At 40.3% G+C, this 22,094-nt stretch overlaps 1 protein-coding gene across 1 annotated transcript in view; it reads right to left on the bottom strand.

Annotated features, from left to right (window-relative positions):
* The window catches only part of LOC134334362 (protein Hook homolog 2-like), a 40,235-nt gene that overhangs the window by 6,312 nt on the left and 11,829 nt on the right, over window positions 1-22,094 (bottom strand). The window contains exons 9-20 of the mRNA XM_063016634.1: window positions 16,188-16,351; window positions 15,405-15,545; window positions 13,966-14,167; window positions 13,759-13,869; window positions 12,778-12,865; window positions 12,224-12,287; window positions 11,597-11,734; window positions 10,073-10,164; window positions 9,480-9,481; window positions 7,678-7,712; window positions 7,090-7,172; window positions 4,126-4,229 (exon numbers count right to left, since the gene is read on the bottom strand). Of these exons, the coding sequence (XP_062872704.1) occupies window positions 4,126-4,229; window positions 7,090-7,172; window positions 7,678-7,712; window positions 9,480-9,481; window positions 10,073-10,164; window positions 11,597-11,734; window positions 12,224-12,287; window positions 12,778-12,865; window positions 13,759-13,869; window positions 13,966-14,167; window positions 15,405-15,545; window positions 16,188-16,351 (1,224 nt within the window). The remainder of the gene's footprint in view (window positions 1-4,125; window positions 4,230-7,089; window positions 7,173-7,677; window positions 7,713-9,479; window positions 9,482-10,072; window positions 10,165-11,596; window positions 11,735-12,223; window positions 12,288-12,777; window positions 12,866-13,758; window positions 13,870-13,965; window positions 14,168-15,404; window positions 15,546-16,187; window positions 16,352-22,094) is intronic.

Raw genomic sequence — 22,094 nt, 5'->3', positions numbered from 1 at the left:
TGTGATTTGTTAGTGTTACTAGGTCTCAGGTGTGCATAGGGAGCAGGTGTGTTCAATTTAGTAGTACAGCTCTCACACTCTCTCATACTGGTCACTGAAAGTTCCAACATGGCACCTCATGGCAAAGAACTCTCTGAGGATCTTAAAAGACGAATTGTTGCGCTACATGAAGATGGCCAAGGCTACAAGAAGATTGCCAACACCCTGAAACTGAGCTGCAGCACAGTGGCCAAGATCATCCAGTGTTTTAAAAGAGCAGGGTCCACTCAGAACAGACCTCGCGTTGGTCATCCAAAGAAGCTGAGTGCACGTGCTCAGCGTCACATCCAACTGCTGTCTTTGAAAGATAGGCGCAGGAGTGCTGTCAGCATTGCTGCAGAGATTGAAAAGGTGGGGGGTCAGCCTGTCAGTGCTCAGACCATACGCCGCACACTACATCAAATTGGTCTGCATGGCTGTCACACCAGAAGGAAGCCTCTTCTGAAGTCTCTACACAAAAAAGCCCGCAAACAGTTTGCTGAAGACATGTCAACAAAGGACATGGATTACTGGAACCATGTCCTATGGTCTGATGAGACCAAGATTAATTTATTTGGTTCAGATGGTCTCAAGCATGTGTGGCGGCAATCAGGTGAGGAGTACAAAGATAAGTGTGTCATGCCTACAGTCAAGCATGGTGGTGGGAATGCCATGGTCTGGGGCTGCATGAGTGCAGCAGGTGTTGGGGAGTTACATTTCATTGAGGGACACATGAACTCCAATATGTACTGTGAAATACTGAAGCAGAGCATGATCCCCTCCCTCCGGAAACTGGGTCGCAGGGCAGTGTTCCAGCATGATAATGACCCCAAACACACCTCTAAGACGACCACTGCTTTATTGAAGAGGCTGAGGGTAAAGGTGATGGACTGGCCAAGCATGTCTCCAGACCTAAACCCAATAGAACATCTTTGGGGCATCCTCAAGCGGAAGGTGGAGGAGCGCAAAGTCTCGAATATCCGCCAGCTCCGTGATGTCGTCATGGAGGAGTGGAAAAGCATTCCAGTGGCAACCTGTGAAGCTCTGGTAAACTCCATGCCCAGGAGAGTTAAGGCAGTTCTGGGAAATAATGGTGGCCACACAAAATATTGACACTTCAGGAACTTTCAATAAGGGGTGTACTCACTTTTGTTGCCAGTGGTTTAGACATTAATGGCTGTATATTGAGTTATTTTGAGGCAAGAATAAATTTACACTGTTATATAAGCTGCACACAGACTACTTTTCATTGTGTCAAAGTGTCATTTTGTCAGTGTTGTCCCATGAAAAGATATACTTAAATATCTGCAGAAATGTGAGGGGTGTACTCACTTTTGTGATACACTGTATGTGTCATTTTATGGCAAGATAGGTGTTATGTTTCTGTCTGCTTATTTTATCTTGTTTTTATAATTTAGGCTATTTTATATTTTCATTTCTATGGCTGTGAGGTTAAAACTGTTTCTTTTATGGTTTCAGGCATGTGTACTTGTATCTCCTTGGTCTAGTCGTATCCTAATCTAGTTGTATCCAATTACCCGAGAGTCGTGACTAACACACTCCCCCCTCGACATGTGTGCAGTAGCACACTTTTCACCTGCACGAGAAGAATTCATATGTGGATCAGCTTTGTGTATGGAGAAACACACTGTACACACATTATCCCCCGTCTCTGTGCAGGCACCATCATTCAGCCAGAAGAGATCAAAATTGCATCAGTTATGAGGAATCGTTGTTCGTGTAGGCGCCCAGCCTGCCGGTATCAGAGCTGAGATTTGAACCGGTGAGTTCGAGTGTCAGCTCTGGTGTGCTAGCATGTTTTACTGCTGTCCCACCTGAGCGCCCCAGTATGTGCTTTATCATAATAGGTGTTTGGCAGATTTCACAGGTTGGTGGGTTTTCTCCTTTTATCAGGTGTTATTCGGGTGTGGCACCTTGTGTGTATAACTTGGTCTATACATCGTGCTTGGTTTAATGTTGATGTGTGTTTGTGGTCTGTGTTCCACTCAGTTTTGTTTGATAAAAACAGGTATTTGGCAGATAGTGGGGTAGCTTCCCCCTTACATGATACAAGTGTGTTAAATGTGGTATAGACCACCTAATCAATACGTTTCTCTGGTTGTATTTTTACTTTGGTAAAACGTCGGGACATATTTCATGAAGTTTATATTTAACGTTTAATGTAAAAGAAAGCACGTGTACAGTACCAGACGCACGGTCAAATACAGTAAGTGTGTGTTGTGCCCAAAAACGTGGGTTGGACCGAAAATTCCGGTAATATTGAAACTGCACAAAAAAGTGCAGCGTGAACGCGGCTTTTGAGTAAACAGCAGCACAACTCGAAGTGCCAAAGCTAAAAACACAGAAAAATGTGGCTGATAAATATGGGGTTCAAAAATCGAAACACACCCCCACACATTAGTGATTCTGCATCTGCCAGGAAGAGCAGCTCAAAGTGTTTTATGTGTAACGTGGGATTTCTTTACCTACTGTACACTATATGTCCAAAAGTATGTAGACACTAGAGATGTACCGATCGGGGTTTTTGACTCCGATTTCTATTCAGAGCGATCGGCCGATAGCCGATTCAGATGGGGGGGGGGGTCAGTCTGAAAAAACCTTACAAATAGGACGAACAGTGAAGATAAACCGGTGACAGAAGCATTGATGTGTGTGTGTGTGTGTGCCTTTAAGAGAGACGCTCTGTTCACAGTATCGATATAAGTGATTCATGATTCATTTTATGTGAAGCGTAAGTTTCTCTTCTCAGTTATCTCTCCGTGTTTACTATTATTAATTAAATGTCGTGGTTTTAAATAAACACCAGCTACTACAGAACATTCTGTGTGACTCTCTTACATTAAAAAGCTTCATTAAACTGCTATTACCACAGATCTGTAACCGAGGCAGACTCGTTCCGTCTGTGGAGCTAAAAGTTTTCTGTCAGTCAGAGCAGATGATCCTGAACTATGTATGATGCACAACGTTAATGATGTTATTTTAGGTCATGAAGAGCTTTCACTGTGGTTTCTGTACGATGGTTGATGAATAGTGATGTGATGGTTGGTGCTTTGTAGCTCAAAGTCTGGATCAATCCACTGAGTTGTTAAGCTTAACGTGATCTTTATATATCACACGATCGGATCGGCTACTTTTGGGAAATATCGCCGATAGCATATTTTGATTAAAAATCGGCCGATACCGATTTATAGCCGATCGATCGTTCCATCTCTAGTAGACACCCTTTCTAATGTTTGATTTCAGATGGTTAAGCCCAGCCACACACACACACACACACACACACACACACACACACACACACACACACACACACACACACACACACACACACACACAAGCGTGTGTAAGGGCAATCCACAACACCACAGCCTGCACAGAACCATGAACTCACAAATGCTCTTTGAACAAAATGTGGACAAATTCCTACATACACACTGCAAATTTTGGTTTGGAAATCCTTCTGAGAATAGTGAAGACTGTTAAAGCAACAATTCAAGCAGCTGAGGGTTTAGGGCTTTGCTCAGGGACCCAACATTGGCAACTTGGTGCTTGGTGGGGCAAGAACCAGCAACCTTCTGATTACTAATTCAGTAACCGCTGAATGTTAAGCAAGTCCTCAGATGTCTACATACTTTTGGCTATATAATGTACGTTTAATAGACATACAGAGATAAGACAGTAATAGACTGTGTCTGTGACGAACAGCCCTGACGTCCCAGGTTTGATGCTCGCCTCTGGTTATCGCCTATGTGAAGTTTGGCAAGTTCCTTGAGTCAGCCTATTTCATCCCAGAAAATGTGAACTTGGAGGGCTTGGCAACCCTTATTGCGGAACATGTCTGGCTCAGCAATACCACTAATCAGAATACTGCATGTTTCAGTTCTAGCTCTGACCAGTTGCCACAGCTGGGCCCCTTCAGCTGCTCCGTTTGTCCAGATATAAGTTACTGTGAATGAAAGTGTCCGTCAAACGTATAAATGTACATCAAAGCCCCACACGGTTGAGTGTGTGTGTGTGTGTGTGTGTGTGTGTGTGTGTGTGTGTGTGTGTGTGTGTGTGTGTGTGTGTGTGTGTGTGTGCACCTACAGTGCGAGCTTTCTCCATGTAGCGCTTGTATCTCTCCTCCATCTGCCTCATGTCCTCGTCTTTCTTCCGGAGACTCGCCTGCAGTTCATCGATCTTCTTCGTCACTGAGAGAGAGCAGGAGAAATATGCAACAGATGTGAAAAAAAAACCAAGTGGAGCTGCTGTTTTCTGTTTTGCTGGCACTATACTATGTCTAAATACCTATATATTTATTTTTAACAACCTCTCCCTCCCTGCTTTATCCTGGTCAGGGTTGCGGTGGGTCTGTTTCCACCCAGAAACACTGGAAGCAGGGCAGGAATACCCTGGACAAAGCAATAATCCAATCACAGGGCTTCAGCCACTGAAAACACAGAAAATCATGTCTGTGTAGATGCCCGGGTTGCTAACAGGTGTGATAAATCATATAAAGGAAATTATACGCTTCCAACTTAGCAGCAACAGTTTAGGGAAGGCCCTTTCCTACATAAAGAAAAGCTTGCTTTAAATAAACTCCAGTGTCCTGCACAGAACCCTGACCTCAGCCTTACTGAACAGCTCTGGAATGAACTGGAACATCAACTGAGGCTGTCTTGACCAACAGTAGTGCCCAGCCATACAAATGCTTTTTTCTGTGGGAATTTGTGTCCAAAGTATTGTGACAAGCCTTTACAGAAGAGCAGCTGTTATTATAACTGAAAATATCACATAGGGATCACTATTTTAACACTATTTGTTTATGAAATTGGAAGTCCAACAAGCTTATGGCCAGGTGTCCAAATACTTTTGGCCATATAGAGTAATAGCTAAAGCAACAAAGCCAAACATTATGATTACAAATCAAATATTTTTGGACTCCTATTTTAAACATATGAAGAAAGCTTTATCCTGGAGCTTTTTTGTTGGGTATTATATTGTATACAGTGTAATGTATACATTATATGAAGCTAAGCAGCATATTGCTGTAAATTGATACACTGGTACACTGATACACATTGATACATCCATTTTTGGTGTACAGATTTACTTTTTGTTCTCCTTCTTTAATTAACCATTTGTTTTAATCCGCTCTACACAAAGTATCTTCATTATTATATACTTGTCAGTGTATTTTTTGGATTCTATGTTCAAGAGTCCACGTTGGCCACCCCGCGCCCTCGTTGAATTTGACTAGACTAATTCAATAGACTAAATTTAGCTCAAAGATAAAAAAAAAAGATGTTAAAATTCCACTCAAGACTAAAAAAACAGCTCATTTAATGAACGCACTGCAACTGCAGCCTTCAGCAGAGCATCCTCGAAACCAGATTCTCACTTTCGCTTCACACATGCTGGCGGAAAAACCTGATGCTGGCAAAAGCCACCTGAAACTCGAAAGCAAGAATTGTGGCACAATAAAGATGAAAAAAAAAATGCACCTGACCTCAATTTCACTTTTCTTCAATAGCAGAGCCGACAACACCCTCAGCCTAAGCTATGTGGTGTGATGTGTGGGGCTATAAACAAAATGCTTATTTCAATACTGTTAAACTTATGCTTGTGTTGTTTCTCACACTGTTTAGTGAGAGAAAAACCCCCACTAATGATCTCTCTATATAAATACTTCATATTAATGATGCCAAAGAAATTTTAAAATATAAAAAAAAATAGAAACAATCCTAATTGTTTAGTGTAGTGGAGAATCTTTAAAAAATATTTGGCATTACAGACTCCATGAGTCTGTCTGAAAATCTAGTGATCTCTCTACATAGATGCAATTTACGCCATCCTACACTGAGGCACCTTAATTCTGAGTGATAATCTGACTAAATAACGAGGGAGCGTCCGATGCTTCCTTACCGGTAAAGACAATCCCAGCATTCAATGCAGCACAACTTTTCTCACAAAAGAGTTCTTATCAAATGTAAATACTAATTGATTTGAAATATTGATCATTGATGTTTAATTTGTATAAAGGTGTACAAGCGTCATTTATTTGCAAATTCGGGCTCGTCAGGGGCAGTTTAACCGTTTTCGGTACACTGAGGGAGACGTTAGCTGGTATGGTAGCGGATTGTGCCGCCTCAGCCCGTTGGTTTGAATAGCCTGACGCTAACGGTGTTCGCTTAGTAAGTTAAAACTGTGGTGACGTAATCACTGTACATTTACATTTTCTGCATTTAGCAGACGCTCTTATCCAGAGCGACTTACAGAAGTGCTTCCATAGTAAACATTTCATTTCTCAAGTTTAAGTAAACAACAGTAAAATAACACAAATCTGCTGAAACCTTTTAGAACCAAAGTGTTTTTTTTTTTTTGTTTTTTTTAAATGGAAAAACAATGTTAGTGAATAGGTACAAGTCAACTTAAGTGTTTAGTAAAAAGGTGATGAAGGTTTTTGAATCTTTTTTTAAAGACAGCAAGAGACTCAGATGTTCGGACAGACAGAGGAAGTGTATTCCACCACTTGGGTGCTAGAACAGAGAAGAGCCTTGATGCTTGTCTTCCTTTAGGCCTGGGTGGAGGCTCAAGTCACTACTGTCTAAGTAGTGCATCTAAATAATCTGCCTTATGAGTTCGATGTCTTATTAGAATCCTCTCTACTCAAGCAGCTGATCAGGTAGTAGACAGCATGGCAGCTCACTAGGTTTTCGAACAGATTCCATAACAGATAATGAAAAGTGACTAACTGGGTCATGGTTGAAATTTCAATTAAGACAGAAATTCGAAATATCCAACAAAAATCTGGACGCAAACGGTTGCCTGAGGAGAAGAAAGGCTGTAACAGTGGATTCTGCTAGCTGGTCAAGCTGTGTGCACGAGAGATGGTTACCAATACTGCTGGTGAAAAAAAGCAGGCAGCGACTGCACACGCATCACTTTTTATTCTTTGTTTTTGGAACAAATATTAATTAATCAAAGTTACCAAGAGTTGCACTGACTGTGGAGCTGAGTGTACTGCACACCCCAATGGAACAACGGCTTATAGACCAAGTAAAAACTTACTGTTGCTGTCCACTCCGGGTTCCAGGTCGTCGATCACTTCCCGCTTCTTCTGCAGGTCAGAGTGAGCCTCATGCAGCTTCTCCCTGCAACACACACACACACATCTATTATCAGCATTTTAGTAAGTTGTATCAGCAGCTACATTAAATGGCCAATAGTACATGAACACCTGAACACATGGGCAGTTATATGAAGTTGGCTTTGTAGTGCAGTAGCATGTACGTTTGTTAAAATAAGTTTATACCTGACAGGTATGCACAGTGTAACTGGTACACCAGCGGTATCGACCGGCAGGGATGCGCACTACAGTATAAGGGACTGACGACCTACAGTGCCTGTTCATCTAATCACACATGAAGAGCAGTCTCTGCACATGATTAAGCATTATATATATTTGACAGCCTACAATGCTTTTAGCATTTTAAATAAAAGAATTACGCTCTTTTACGTTTATTAAAAATTGAATTATGCAAGCCCGTTCAAGGTGCTTATTTAAATGCTTTTAATTCAGATTGAGCTATCAGACAGATTGTAGTGGATTATTAGCTGCATATAAACACAGTAAGTGATTGATATTAAGTTACTCACAGATGCTCCTCGAGCTTCTTCTTCAGCAGGGACGACTACAGGAAAAAAGAGAAAACTTGTCAATACAGACGTCCAGCTTATTCAATGTTGTTTCATCAAGGCTGTCAAACTCAAGTCATGGAGGAAGAGCAAAATTCAGGCGTTTCCCCCCCCCAAAGAGCTGTAAAACAACATGCACTTTTTTCAAACGAGTCCGAGTATGATCTAAGCATAGACCTGAGCAGCTGAATGCCTCAGTACAAAGCCTTAACGTAAAGCACATTGTCTTTTTTCCTTTCTATTTTCCCCTTTCTCCTGATCCAGTCGTGTCCAGTTACCCGATTGTAACATCCTTTGACATGGTCTAAAGCCAGATCAGCTTATAGGCCATTTTCCCGGCAGAAGCAATTGCAGCGGATATTGTCATTCAGTTCTATGATTTTATTTCTGTTATTAACAGAAACCTGAGCAGTGTTTTAGTTTTGGTTTGGGTAATGTCCTCTATCGTTGGTGCCATCTCAAATTAGCGCCTTTTATGTGTGGTAGGTCGTACACTCTGTTAGCAAGTGCATGACAGTAAGGGGAGTTTGACTGGTTTACCGGTGTGGTGTAACCTCGTCCCTTACTTGGGAGTGTGTGTCAAAAAAATATACCACTATACAACATTTGACAAAATATGTATACAGTATACGTATGTTTTAAATTAAATTTGGAAAAAGGACAAGGTGGTGGTTGAATCAGGTTTGCCAGTAAAGACAAACCAGCAGAAAAATACAGAACAGAGGTATTTCATGCACTATGCTGGAAATCATTAAACAAGCTGGTGCAACCCCTCATATCATGTTCCAGTTTTTTTCTGGCACACATAAAATCATTTTCATTACATTCCACATTAAAGTAAGCGGTAATATGGGCCACTTCTGCTATTTTGTTCACACATGCAAGATAAAAAGAGACACAAACAGTACTTACGATTGCCTAAGACGTAGATGATTGGTGGATTGCAGGAAGGGGGGGCAGAGACAGAATCAGGCAGGTGTTAACTCAAAATTCACCACAGCAAACAGTGATTAACAAGACACAACATTAAGCACGAGACAGTGAGGGAGAGAGAGAGAGACGAGCAACATGACGGATCACCAACATTTTTAAGCTGCATCTCAAGCTAGTCAGGGGACCAACTATTGAATTCAAGCATTAGGCCAGTCACAGCTAGAATAACTCCAGAATATTATATATACTCGCTCTTTAGATCGAATGAACACAAATTCCCACAGACATACTTTAAAGTCTTGTGAGAGGCCTTTTGTTATAGCTGAAAAGATTACATAGAAATGAGATGTGCAACAAGCTCATGCTCAGGTGTCCAATTAGCTTTTTAAAACTGAGGGCCAAGGTCCATCTAAAGGACCGAACAGTGGCAGGCTGGTTACTACTGTTACTACAGTTACTACTGTCTATTTATTAACATGATCATATTTTAAATCTCAATAACTAATACACTGTAATACACATAATTATATAGAAAATCTGTAGTCCTATATGTACGTCAACAGCCCCAATGCTTCTGCCTTTTCAGTGTATATATCACATATATTTTAACATATACACATTTTCAATTATTTATTTATTTATGTCCAATTTCTACTGGTGGCAACGTTTCTCCTGCTGCTGCAGTCCCCCAATCCTGATCGAGGGGGTGCTAGAGTGTGCAGCAGAGGAGTCTGTATTTGCAGTGAGAAGAAACCCCCGCTCGACCTTTCCCCTCCCTACAGACACACGGCCAATAGTGTCTGTATAGGTGCCCCGCCAGCGGATAGCACGACTGAGATTCGAACATGCCTCCCAGCGGTGGTGGGCGAGCACGTTCCGAGTGCTGTGGTACCCAGGCGCCCTTTAATATTTTCAAATTCATCATTAAGTAACAAAGTCAAAGAGATAAAAATCATTTGTCACAAATATGACAATTATTATATTTCATAATATTTAATAATAATTATTATATGTTTTATTTATTTTGCTTCATAGTTTTGTACAGTAATACTTGCTTTTTCGCCTGCCTGCCTGTCTGTCTGTCTGTCTATCTATCTATCTACGTCTAGCTATATGTCTATCTGTCTATCCGTCCGTCTATTCATCTATTCATACATCCATTCATCTGTTATATTTTATATAGCTGTGACAGGCCTAACAAGCATGCATCTGAAATCATGGCAGCTATAGATTGGCCAAAAACATTTACACAGCTTTAGGGCATAACTGAAGAGTCAAACTTCCATATCAATTCCATAAACGTCTTTTCCTTTTGGCCAAACTATAATGATGCACATTTTAGTGATTGTTATTGATTTTTAAGGTGATTTTCTGGTGGTGGGTGCACAAACACATAATTTATAAAACAGCATGTGCGGTAAACTTACATCCTCAGATTTACTCTCCTGCTCCTGCAGAGCTCTCTGAAGCTCCTCCAACTGAGAACACAACTCTGCTATCTGCTGCTGGCTCAGCCTGAGAAAGAGAGTCGTCTGTAAAAATGTGAACAATGTCTATGCAACAATCTAAATTTAATCCTTATCAACAATTTTTTGCCCAAAGACCTTGTAAGAAGAGCAATGTAGAGCTTCAGACTGTGTCTCAAAGCCTTTGTCATTTCTCAAATGTTTGTCGAGCTCACGTCAGGTTTAAATTCCATTTTTTTATATAGCCTAGCTCTTCTCCCTTCAACATACTTGGTACAATGATCTAGATCTATTGAATTAGACTAGTCTCTGATATGTACAATGACTGAGTGTACACCAATCAGTCCCACCATTAAAACCCCGGTCAGGTTTGTTTGTTTATAGGGATTTTAACGTCATGTTTTACACTTTGGTTACATTCATGACAGGAACGGTAGTTACTCATTACACAAGATTCATCAGTTCACAATGTTATATCAAACACGGTCATGGACAATTTTATATCTTCAATTCACCTCACGTGTACGTCTTTGGACTGTGGGAGGACATGCAGACGTGTTATGACACGGTGAAAGACGACTAATATAAACAACGCTACTAAAACAACAAGCGAGGAATTTCATAAGTGGAGAACTTATGAGCAGTAATAATTAAGAGAAGCTTAGTGTTCCTGTCTCCATTTTTTAAATACATTAAGTCATGTAAAGCTTTTGTAACAATAATTGTTTTAGACTCTCGGAGAAGCTGATTCTCACAATTTCTCAGAACCTCGAGCTGTAACATAAGTTTACGTGTGAAACAGGAGAAAAATACAGATAAACACAGATACATGTGGAGCTTTCAGACTGGATTTGATTGTTATTCCACTCAAATGTAGATTCGTCTCATATTCACACTTTGACAACGTTTTACCGCACTGCTCAAGCCAAGTGCTGAACAAAGTGGCAGTTTGCACCGAGGCACATGGCAAAACGCTTCTCATGTAAATGCACCCTTAGTCAACAGGATAGATAGTTATATACACATAGAAGAGTGAAGACCAAGCTTGTAGGTGCATCCTAGGCTTAAATACCTAATATGAAGCAAAATGGTAGATATCTTTCATGTAAGTGCTTTTCTTTCACCAGGTTGTACAAGGCATCCATGAAGAGCTTCTACTCAGAAATACAATAGAGACACGATTGCACCGTTAGCTTTGCAAATGAATCTCCGACTCTGGCATATGAAAAGCGCATAGATAGCCTGTAAATCCCCTGCTTGCCGAGTGTGGGCAAACTGTGATGCAATCTGTTGCTCCGTCAGCCCACACTAAGCTCGCTGCAGATGGTAAGTGACGTAAAGCCTGTAGAAATGTGTGTAGGCTCACTCACACATCGACATCTTTCGGGAACTGACCTAAATGATTCTGTAATTAAATACGCCCCAGTCTAAAATTAAACCACACACAGTAAAAATAACACAAAGTGACGATTACTTTATACCTGTTTTGTGTTTCCAGCGTGTTCTGGCTGCGCTGTGTCTCCTCTAGTTGGGCCTGGACCTCTCCAAGTCTCTGCCTGTAGTCCTCCTCTTGAACACACAGCATCTTGTTCTCGTTCTGCAGACGCACCAAAGTCTCCCTGAGACGCATACGAACATCGACGGAGACAGACAGGGGAAAGAAATGAGTATGCTACACAAGCGCTATCGGACCCACAATGACAGAAACCAACGACAGGAGCTATTCAACTGGTTATAACCAGGGTCCTACTAAACTAAACACAGGAAAATGTGCTTCATTTCAATTACCTCGTTTTTCAAAAATCACAGATTTCACAGATTTTTAAAGAAAAGTGCCACATTTAACAAGTCATTAAATAACACTCATAAATTAAATGATAGAATAAATGGAAGCTACAATACAGAGCACAGCCGACCTTAATAGTTAAATGTAAACCTAGAACATCCAGTGATGATGCAAGGTTCAAATACGTGTTTTAGTTGGGAGTTTTCCACGCAGTTACTCGACAACATCATAGACATTTTGACTAACCGATTGCTAACTGAATTGCTGTAGGATTTCATTTTCCTTTCTAAAGTGTGTGTGTGTGTGCGATTTGTAGGTTTACTTGAACTCTGCGGGCATGATCTCAGATGCTAGGTTGCCTACTGTGCCATCAGAACCCAAAGAGCCTGCAAGATGCAAAAAAAAACTTTATTTAGCAACATTTAGAAATAATTTCCCCCCTATGCTTCTGTGCAATTCTATTTTTACGCTTAAGGTCATACCTTCCTGAGAACGCCCAATCTCAGAAACTAAGCAGCATCAGGCCTGGTTAGTACTCGAATGAGGGACCGCCTGGGAATACCAGGTGCTGTAAGCTTTTTTTAAAAATATTTTTATTTTATGCATCTCCCCTTTTTTTTATCCCTTTCAGCACGTCCAATTGCCCGAAAGTATCTGCTGTTAGTGTTTAGATACCATTTCAACAGCATGAGTCAAGTTTCCCTTATTAAAACATCGAGTGGTCACAAAACCCATTTAATTGAACGATGAAAACAAAAAAAGACAAATAACCTAAAGAACCTACATCTAAGTCAATGTACTTTCAAATATGTTACATGAACTAGCAGTAAAATTAAGACCATGCACAGTATATAAGAGTGGAACAAAGTGACAGACCTGCCTCGCTGAGACATTTCTGCTGGACCTGAACACAGCGCAGCTCCTCGTTGTTCTCTCTTAGTGTGTCCCGCTCTGATATCAGCCTCTACACACACACACACATGAAATATGTATATTTACTTCTCTACAATCATAGCTAAATAATGCCTTCCATGCAATGACAAGCCAAATCATTAGAACCACTCTCAAAAACGGTGAGGTGTATTTTGTAACAGCTGTGCATGTGTTGATCATGGATCTATTATTTTATTAAGATTTTAACGTCATGTTTTACACACTCTGGTTACATTCATGACAGAACAGGTAGTTACTGGTTACACGAGATTCATCAGTTCAAGTTTAATATCAAACACAGTCATGAACAATTTTGTATCTCCAGTTCACCTCACTTGCACATCTTTGTACTGTGGGAGGAAACCGGAGCTCCCGGAGGAAACCTACACACACACACACAGGGAGAACATGCAAACTCCACACAGCAAGGATCCGGACTGCTCCACCTAGGAATCGAACCCAGGACCTTCTTGCTGTGAGGCAACAGTGCTACCTACCGAGCCACCATGCAGCCCCAGGGATCTACTAAATGTTGGGCTAATGGTAGTTCCTTATAGTGATGTGTTGAATGCAGCAAATCTGATCAGCATAAAGACCTGCGGACTAGCTGTAGTGAGTACCCACAGACAGTGATCTGAGGTGAGCTGTTTTGACAGCATGTTGGGTGGGTGGTCCAAATGTTTTAGCCTTTTATTCTACATTGATGTAGCTTTATTTAAAGTAATTTGTCAAGAAAAAAACTCTTCACAGGGTCAAAACCATCCTGTTTTACTGATTCTGGTCCTAATGAAAAGTTATTAAAAATATTAATGCACGTCTACACCCTCACGTGTCGTTCAAATGTGCAGAAATAAAGCAACATCATGTAAATGTATACACAACTACATTATGCTTCTTTCTCTACGCAGTCAGTGACAGACGCACCTCTTTCTCCTTGAGCAGAGCTTCATATTTCTCATGAAGGTTTTTGTATTCAAACTGCCACCTCTCAGCCTTCACAGCCTCTGATGAGTGTTTGGTGTGAAGCTCATGCACCTGTTAATAATAATGATAATAATAATAACTTAGGTTTTTATGTACAGTCTTTTTCCTTCAGATGACTACCTACTAAACCTGACTGCTGGTCCACACCTGTTTTTTGTAGGAGTCCAGCTGTGTGCGTCCAGCATTGGCCCTGCACAGCTCCTCCTCCAGCTCGCACGTGCGCTGCATGTACACGGTGTTCTTCTCCTCCAGCAGACGCACCTGTCTGCGCAGGTCTCCCAGATCCTCCAACTTCCGCTTGTACGTCTCCACCATGGCCTCCAGACGACTCACACGGTCTGATGAGTGCCTGGGAAAAACAACATACGGTAAGGACTTTGTGGAAAGCTCACGGTGTGCACACTGGAGCTGCCAACGTCCATGCAATGGACTAAATGTGTATATTGTGGCATGATTCTTCTATAGATGACAGGGGCCACACAGGGGCAGTTGTAGGGCAGTTCTAAACTCTATAGGACAGTTGTAGCCTAGCAGTTAAAGTACTGGACTAGTAATTCAATTGATCGCTGGTTCAAGCCCCACCACTGCCAGGTTGCAGTTGGGCCCTTGAGCAAGCCCTTTAACCCTCAATCGCTTAGACAAAATACTGCCACAGTACTGTAAGTCGCTTTGGTTAAAAGCGACTGCTAAATGCCTAAAATGTAAATATGAACAAAGTATTGGGACACCTGACCATGAGCTTGCTCCGAAAGCATGGGCATTTATATTGAATCGCTCCCTCTTTCCTTTGTAGCTGTAATATCATCCACTCTTCCCAGAAGTCTTTCTACAGGACTTCGGAGTGTGCCTGTGGGAATTTGTTCCCATTCAATCGAGAGAGGTCAGGCACTGATGTTGGAAGAGAAGGCCTGGCTTGCAATCCAAGTTTAATTCATAACAATTTATTTATTTTATCAGGACCTTAACGTCATGTTTTACACACTTTGATTACATTCATGACAGGACAGATAGTTACATAAGATTCATCAGTTCGAGTTTAATGTCAAGCACAGTCATAGACAATTTTGTATCTCCAATTCACATCATTTGCATGTTTTTGGACTGTGGGAGGAAACCAGAGCTCCTTGAGAAAACCCACACAGAAAGGACCAGGACCGCCCCACCACTCGAAAAGTATTGGGACATCTATTCCAAAGGCATGTTGAATCGATCCCTTTTTTCCTTTGTAGCTGTAATATCATCCACTCTTCTGGGAAGACGTTTTGGAGTGTGTGTGGGAATTTGTGGCCACTCAGTCAATAAAATCAGTGAGATCAAGGCATTGATGGATAAGGTTAATTCATCCAAAAAGTGTTGAGTTGGGTTGGGACCAGGGCTCTGTGTTCAGACCGTGCTTTGTGCTAAGGGACATAATCATACTCGAACAGAAAGGAGACTTCCCTAAACTGTTACCACAACATCAAAAGCATAGAATTTACTTTATATCATTTTTAATACACCTGTTAGCAATGGACGTTGAAACAACTAGACTCAATGTTAGGAGGGGTGTCCACATACTTTCGGCCACATAGCGTGTGTGTTTATACCGGAGGATGTCCATCTCGTCTTTGAGAGTCTGTGCCTCCTGGGCCAGACTGGTAAGGTCCTCGTTGCGATGCTGCAGGTCGGCCACTTCTCTCTCCAGAGCTTCATTTCGTATACGCACGTCATCACGGCTGTTCTCCAGCCTACACACACACACGTAAAACCCTTTTATTTCTAACTGGAACTCACTGGTTAAACTTTGACCCAGTTTGCCACTGATCTTTATAAAGCGCCTTCAATGAGACCAACTGTTTGATATGACGCAGAAAACAAACAACGCTTAACATGAACAAAACTTAACGTGACATTGTATTAAGACAAGTGAGGAATTTCATTAGTGGAGAGAACTTATGAGCAGTAATAATTAAGAGAAGTTTAGTTTTTATTAAACCACATTAAGCTTTTTTTTAACAATAAGCGTTCTCACAATTTCTCAGAACCTCGAGCTCTAACACAAGTTTAAGAGTGAAACAGTGAAGAAAATACAGATAAACACAGATACATGTGGAACTTTCAGAGTGGATCTGACCGTTATTCCACACAAATGCAGATCCGTCTCATATTCACACTTTGATGACGCTTTACTGCACCGCTTGAGCCGAGTGCCGAACAAAGCGACAGTTTGACCTCAGACTCGTGGTCAGCGAAGTGCAAAACGCTTCTCATGTAAATATGCCCTAAAACTGCAACTGTGGGTACATTTTATAGCGCACTGGCGTTCTCGATAGTCGATACGACTTGAGTGTCTGTGACTGTCAGTGCAGAGCTCTGTGAGGGGCTCTAACCTGTAGTTCTCCTCCTGAAGCTGTTCAATCTGGCTCTGTAGCAGCAGCAGTTTCTTGCCTGTGATTGTGGTAGAAGCATCCTGAGGCTCACAGCGACCCAAACTCTTCTTTAGAGTCTGGAGTTCAGTCTGCATCAGACACTTCTCTTCCATCAGCAGAGACAGCTGGAACACACACACACACACACACACACACGAAGTACAGTAAAAAAGAACAAGGGGAACATTGCACTCCCCCCCCCCCCCCAAATGATTCAATTTTGATTGTTCATGTCATCTTATTAATTATTATGACTTAATTCAGATTTTTACACTTTCTGTTTTTTAATCCTGAAGTGGCTCTGACGTGACGTGAACATTTTTACCCACCCAAGGCTGAAGCCTGCAGGTTTCAAGCTGCAATGCCAACAATAGATTCCCAACACATCAGGCAGGAACGTCAGAGTGGCTGCACTCACAATGTCCAGAACTCACTATTAGACTTTATTCTACCACATAATTAACTAATATAATGAACTATACATTCTTTATGCTTTTTACTAGGTATAACTAATGCAGAAATACTTTTATTTACACATATCTAGTTTATTTTATCCAATTCAAATTCGCTCAAATCATCCTCAAGGCTGCCGGTTAAGTCCTTTCAAGGTTTCTTCCGTGTAAAATTTAGAGATTTCTTCCATGCCACTGTTGTCCCTGGTTTGCTCTACTGGACTTTTTTGGTCCTGGAATCTGTAGAGTTGCAGTGAGAACGTCCATTGTAAAAAAAAAGCCACACAAATAAATTGTCATTGTTTGACTGTCATTCACACCAGTCTGCACGTTGCACGGTCCAACATTTTGGCGGAACGCTAGATGCCTGTGTTTGTGTCCCATAACACACAAAGCAGTAAAATAAATATCAATACAGACTTCTTCTTAGTAGGAAAAAAAAAATCAATAAAAACATTCTGTAAATCTATATTGGTTTAAGCATAGTTAAGTTGACAATGACGACCATCATGCATGTCATTAGAGCAGCCGGTGTTGTTAGTCTGGTTTGTTACTTGCACTGGGTCTCCATGCTTTTCTGGGTGTTAGAAAGCAAACAGAATGAAACGCATGCTGCTCAAACAAAGTACATTTGGGGTTGGGTTTTTTTTTTTTTACTGAATAAAACAAGACAGGACAGTTGTGGGTGTTGAGGACTAAGGAAAAGAATTTGGTGATAAATCGGTAAGAGTAATAACCAGGGAAAATACTTACAGAATGACATGATGTTCCCTTAACAAATCCAGTGGCCTATAACAAACTTTTTAAGGAAAAATGACTTATTTTAGCACCGAGGATTCTTTCACTATTGCTAAAGGTGTGTGCTACCTGAAATTTTCTATTACAAAATGTGATCAGTCTGAGATAAGTGAGCTTTTAACATCTGCTATTTTTAATGTTACGTTTTAACATTAACATTGACCAATGTTATCTAATGTGGGTCAGTATTATTCCATTCTCACTGGGTCATACTTGTAACAAGTGGTGGTGTGAAAATTTGGTTGGCTTCAATTTGTTTGGAGTTTTATAAGCTAATAAAATTGTTCAGCGGCGGAACTTGACGGAGAATAAAACAGGCTGCGTCCCACACCACATAATGCTGTACTGAACAGTTTGTCAAATCAGAGAAACCTGGGTGTTTCTGCTGTAGAGAATTAAGACAAAATATATACGATGTTAAAAGGACAGCTGTGTATGTTCGGAAAAAAGATCAACACTATGACTTCATTTGGAACCAAGTGGAGCGCTATTGACTAAAAACATTCCAGAAAAAGTTGGGACATTTTGAAAATTCAATAAAACAAGTTGTTGTGAATTTTATAATATGAATTTTTTTGCCTGCAACACACTTCAACAAAGTGACATTTTAGTATTATGATTGGGTAAGAAGAGAGGATCCATTAAAAACTCAAGTTCAAAATAAAACTTTTTCAACAAGACTGCAATTCCAGGACTTTTCCCAACTACTGTACATGATATTGTGAAAAGATTCAAGGAATGTAGATAAATCCCAGTCCGTGAAGGGCAAAACCAGTGTGTGACTTACGAGTCTTCACATTTACATTACATGAGAAACCGTTAGGCTACTGTGACAAATATAACCACATAAGCTCAGAGGTACTTGTGGTAAACAGTGGTAAATTAACACGTGAGACCACTGCAAAGGAGTTCACAGTTCAGCTTGTTTTCAGGTAAAATGGACATTAAATTTTTTGTGCCGAACACTAAAAGGCCATCCAGACCGTTATCAGTAAAAGATGCAATAGCCAACATCTGTCATGGTTCGGGTACCATTGCAACATACGTCTCTCTTAAATCTCAAAAAACACCTTTATGTCAAAGTGATGTTTTTTTCCTTGGAAGTCTATGATTTTTTTCAGTTAGACAAAGCATGTGTGTGCTTGATTGGCCTGCCTGCATTCCAAATCTGTATCCTATTAAAGATGTATAGCACATCATGAAGAGAGGAACCAGACAACGGAGACCACAGACTGTTACGAAGCGGAGGACTCGTATCAAGCAAGAATGGAGAACAACCCAACTACAAAACTGCATCAATTTGAGTCCTTTTGTTTCCAAACAATTAAAGTCTCATTAATAGGAAAGGTGATGAACACATGTGAACACACCTCAGTCCCAACATTTTTACTAAATACAATAAAGTTGATCAGTAAATTCATTGGAATTTTTTATCTTCTTACTCGTCAGTTAAATAAAGATTTAATAGAACTAACAAAATCACAGATTCTTCTTTTTACTGCACTTTACAAACCATCACAACTTTTCTGTAAATGGGGTTTGTATAAGAGAACAGCAGCAGTGCATAATAATCACCTCAGAGTGAACTGAACTAAAGGTTAACACATTGTGTTGCTTGTTTTAAAGATTTATAACTACTACTAGTGCAGCTTTTAATGCAGGACCACGTTCAACCCAAAGCCAAAACCCAATAAATCTACTCGAACACCCTGAGCAAGTCACAAAATTAACACCCTGCCGAGGGATCTCTCTGGATCCCAATCTTCTTGGCATCCGAGGAGCTGGCATCTCAGATGATCACTGCTGCTGTATTCAAATCCATCACGCTTTGATAATGATCTAGTGGAACTGTAGTGGTCTATTTATACTCGACAACGAGAAGCCGGTTTAACTTTGCAGTCGTGTCCTAAAACTTGTGCACACAGTTCTCATTGTAATGAAGCACCTTTATGAGAAACCAGCAAATCAGGAGCACAAAACCAGTTGGACAAACCAGAAATAAAAAGGCCCATCCCATTACAATAAAAATACACAGTAAAAAAAAAAATCTTTTATGTTGAATACACATTACACATGCTGGGTAAACAAGGGCGGAATTTAAAAAGTGGATTATGTAGCCTAAAGCCTTTACGACAGTAAGTGTGTATATGTGTCTCTGGATACCTGGTCATACAACCATGAAAAGACTGGTTTTGCTGCATCCTGACCAGATTACAATTTGAATCGGTTCATGCCGCTGTAAGCAAACATGCTGCCAGTCTGCTTTGCAGTTTATAATACATGATATTTCCTTTTTTAGCACAGTATGCTTTTTAATTTAAACACTGCAAATTTTTAAGAAAAGGAAGTGCCTAAACAATAAAAACAAAGAAATCACAGTTCCATTTATGCTGTCGGGTAAAAAAAAAAATCATTTTGATTCATTTCCAACAGCTGACGATCATTTAAATTGAGGGTGGAGCTAATAGGAGTTCAGACTGCTGATTTGAAACACAGTCTTACCCACCCTCAGTGCACATGAGCCAGTTCTGTGTACAAACACATTCAGAGAGAAAGCATTACTGTTCTAATGTCTAATCCGAACAGAAAACATTGATTATCTGCTTATCATTTTAAACATGAATGGCAGAACTATTACACATTAGAATTGGTGTCAGTATGGAGTCTGACTGCATATATGAGAGTGTTTTTTTTAATCTTACATTTCACAAAATTGGTCAAAACATCCATGTATATTGTTTTCCAACAAACAATATACACACATGATGCAGAGGTCTCTAAAACTCATGTATTAAATATGAAATGCTTGGTGTTTTAGGGTAAAGCATTAATTATTAATAACTCCATCGCCCACTCGCCAGTGAAAAGACTTTTCAGTATTGGAAAGTGTTGGGAAATATGCACATCACGTGCAAGCTTCACTTACACAGATGATCTGTCCTTATTCGAATAGCTGCTCTGGATAATTTGTATGAATGAGCACACACACACACAAACACCTTTTGTACATGCGACTCCTCATGCACCACTTGATTACAAACTTTGAGTTGAGTTGAATGTAATCCACTTCAACTGCATCTCTCACACATGGACATGATATTAAAACCATTCCAGTCAGTGAATTTTAAATAAGTCGCTGGTTTTGGTATCTTCATGCACACACCATTATTATTATACTAAATCTAGAGTCGTTTAGATATCATAAACTCTAAGGTGCATGCAAAGTCTACAATTTGAAACTTGTTCTTCATTTGTAACCAATTTAACTCAGCTTTTATTTGAATAGAGAGTTTGGAAAGCTATTTTAAAGATGAAGTGAATGACAAAGGGGGCACCGATAGTAACACGTGTACCTAACAGCTCCAGTAGCACTTATCTGTTAGATGACATACTGGCATGATGACACTACCTCCTAAACCATTACAGTAGATGTACTGGTTGATCCAAATGGCTCCAAAACGTGAGAAATTGAACAGGTGTGTGGGGTACTGCGATAGACTGGTACCCTGCCCATGTGGTTTTAGACCCATCACTACCCTGATCAAAATAAAGCAGTAATTGAATGTAGATTAATGTTGTTTTAACATTAACAGTGGGGCAGTGGTAGCTCAGTGGAAAAAGGTAATGGACTACTATTATTTACACTCTATATGCTTCCACTAGGTGAAATTATTCATAAACATGGCATAAACTTTCACTGCTATGCAGATGACACACAGCTGTATATATCAGCCAAACCAAATGATACTGACACAATCAGTAAGATAGAAGATTGTGTAAACGACATAAAAAACTGGATGTCGTGTAACTTTCTTTTACTTAATTCAGATAAAACAGAGGTTTTACTTGTTGGCTCTAAAGCTGCAAGAGACAAATTGTCTAACCTGGTGCTAAACTTAAACACGTTCTCTGTTACTCCCAGCCCAGATGTAAAAAACTTAGGTGTCACAATAGATTCAGATCTCTCATTTGATACACACGTTAATAATATTACTAGAGTTGCTTTCTATCATTTGCGTAACATTTCTAAAATAAGAAATATACTATCTGTTAATGACGCCGAAAAACTGATCCATGCGTTCATAACTTCTCGGTTAGATTATTGTAATGCTCTTCTAACTGGATGCTCTGGTAGATCCTTAAACAAACTCCAGTTAGTTCAAAATGCAGCAGCTCGAGTGCTAACTAGAACTAAAAAATTTGACCATATTACTCCTGTTCTATCATCTCTACACTGGCTGCCAGTTAAATTTCGCATTGATTACAAAATACTTTTACTAACTTATAAAGCGCTACATGGTCTGGCTCCACAGTATCTGAGTGAACTTATTAATCACTACAGCCCAGCGCGTCCACTTCGTTCACAAGATGCAGGGTTACTTATAGTTCCTAAAATTAAAAAGATCACGGCTGGTGGAAGAGCGTTTTCCTACAAAGCTCCACAACTTTGGAATAATCTTCCTGCCTCTATTCGGGATTCGGACACAGTCTCAATGTTTAAGTCTAGACTGAAAACATATTTATTTTCTCAGGCTTTTGATTAGTATAGACAAAGGCGCAGAGCTTGGGGGTTCTTGGTCATAGAAACTTGTGGTGATCAGGGATGTTGGGTTGCTGT

The sequence above is a fragment of the Trichomycterus rosablanca genome, chromosome 2, assembly GCF_030014385.1.
Source record: "Trichomycterus rosablanca isolate fTriRos1 chromosome 2, fTriRos1.hap1, whole genome shotgun sequence".
Taxonomy (NCBI): Eukaryota; Metazoa; Chordata; class Actinopteri; order Siluriformes; family Trichomycteridae; genus Trichomycterus; species Trichomycterus rosablanca.
Note: the sequence above shows the minus strand (reverse complement) of the source record. Positions and strands in the feature narration are given on the sequence as shown.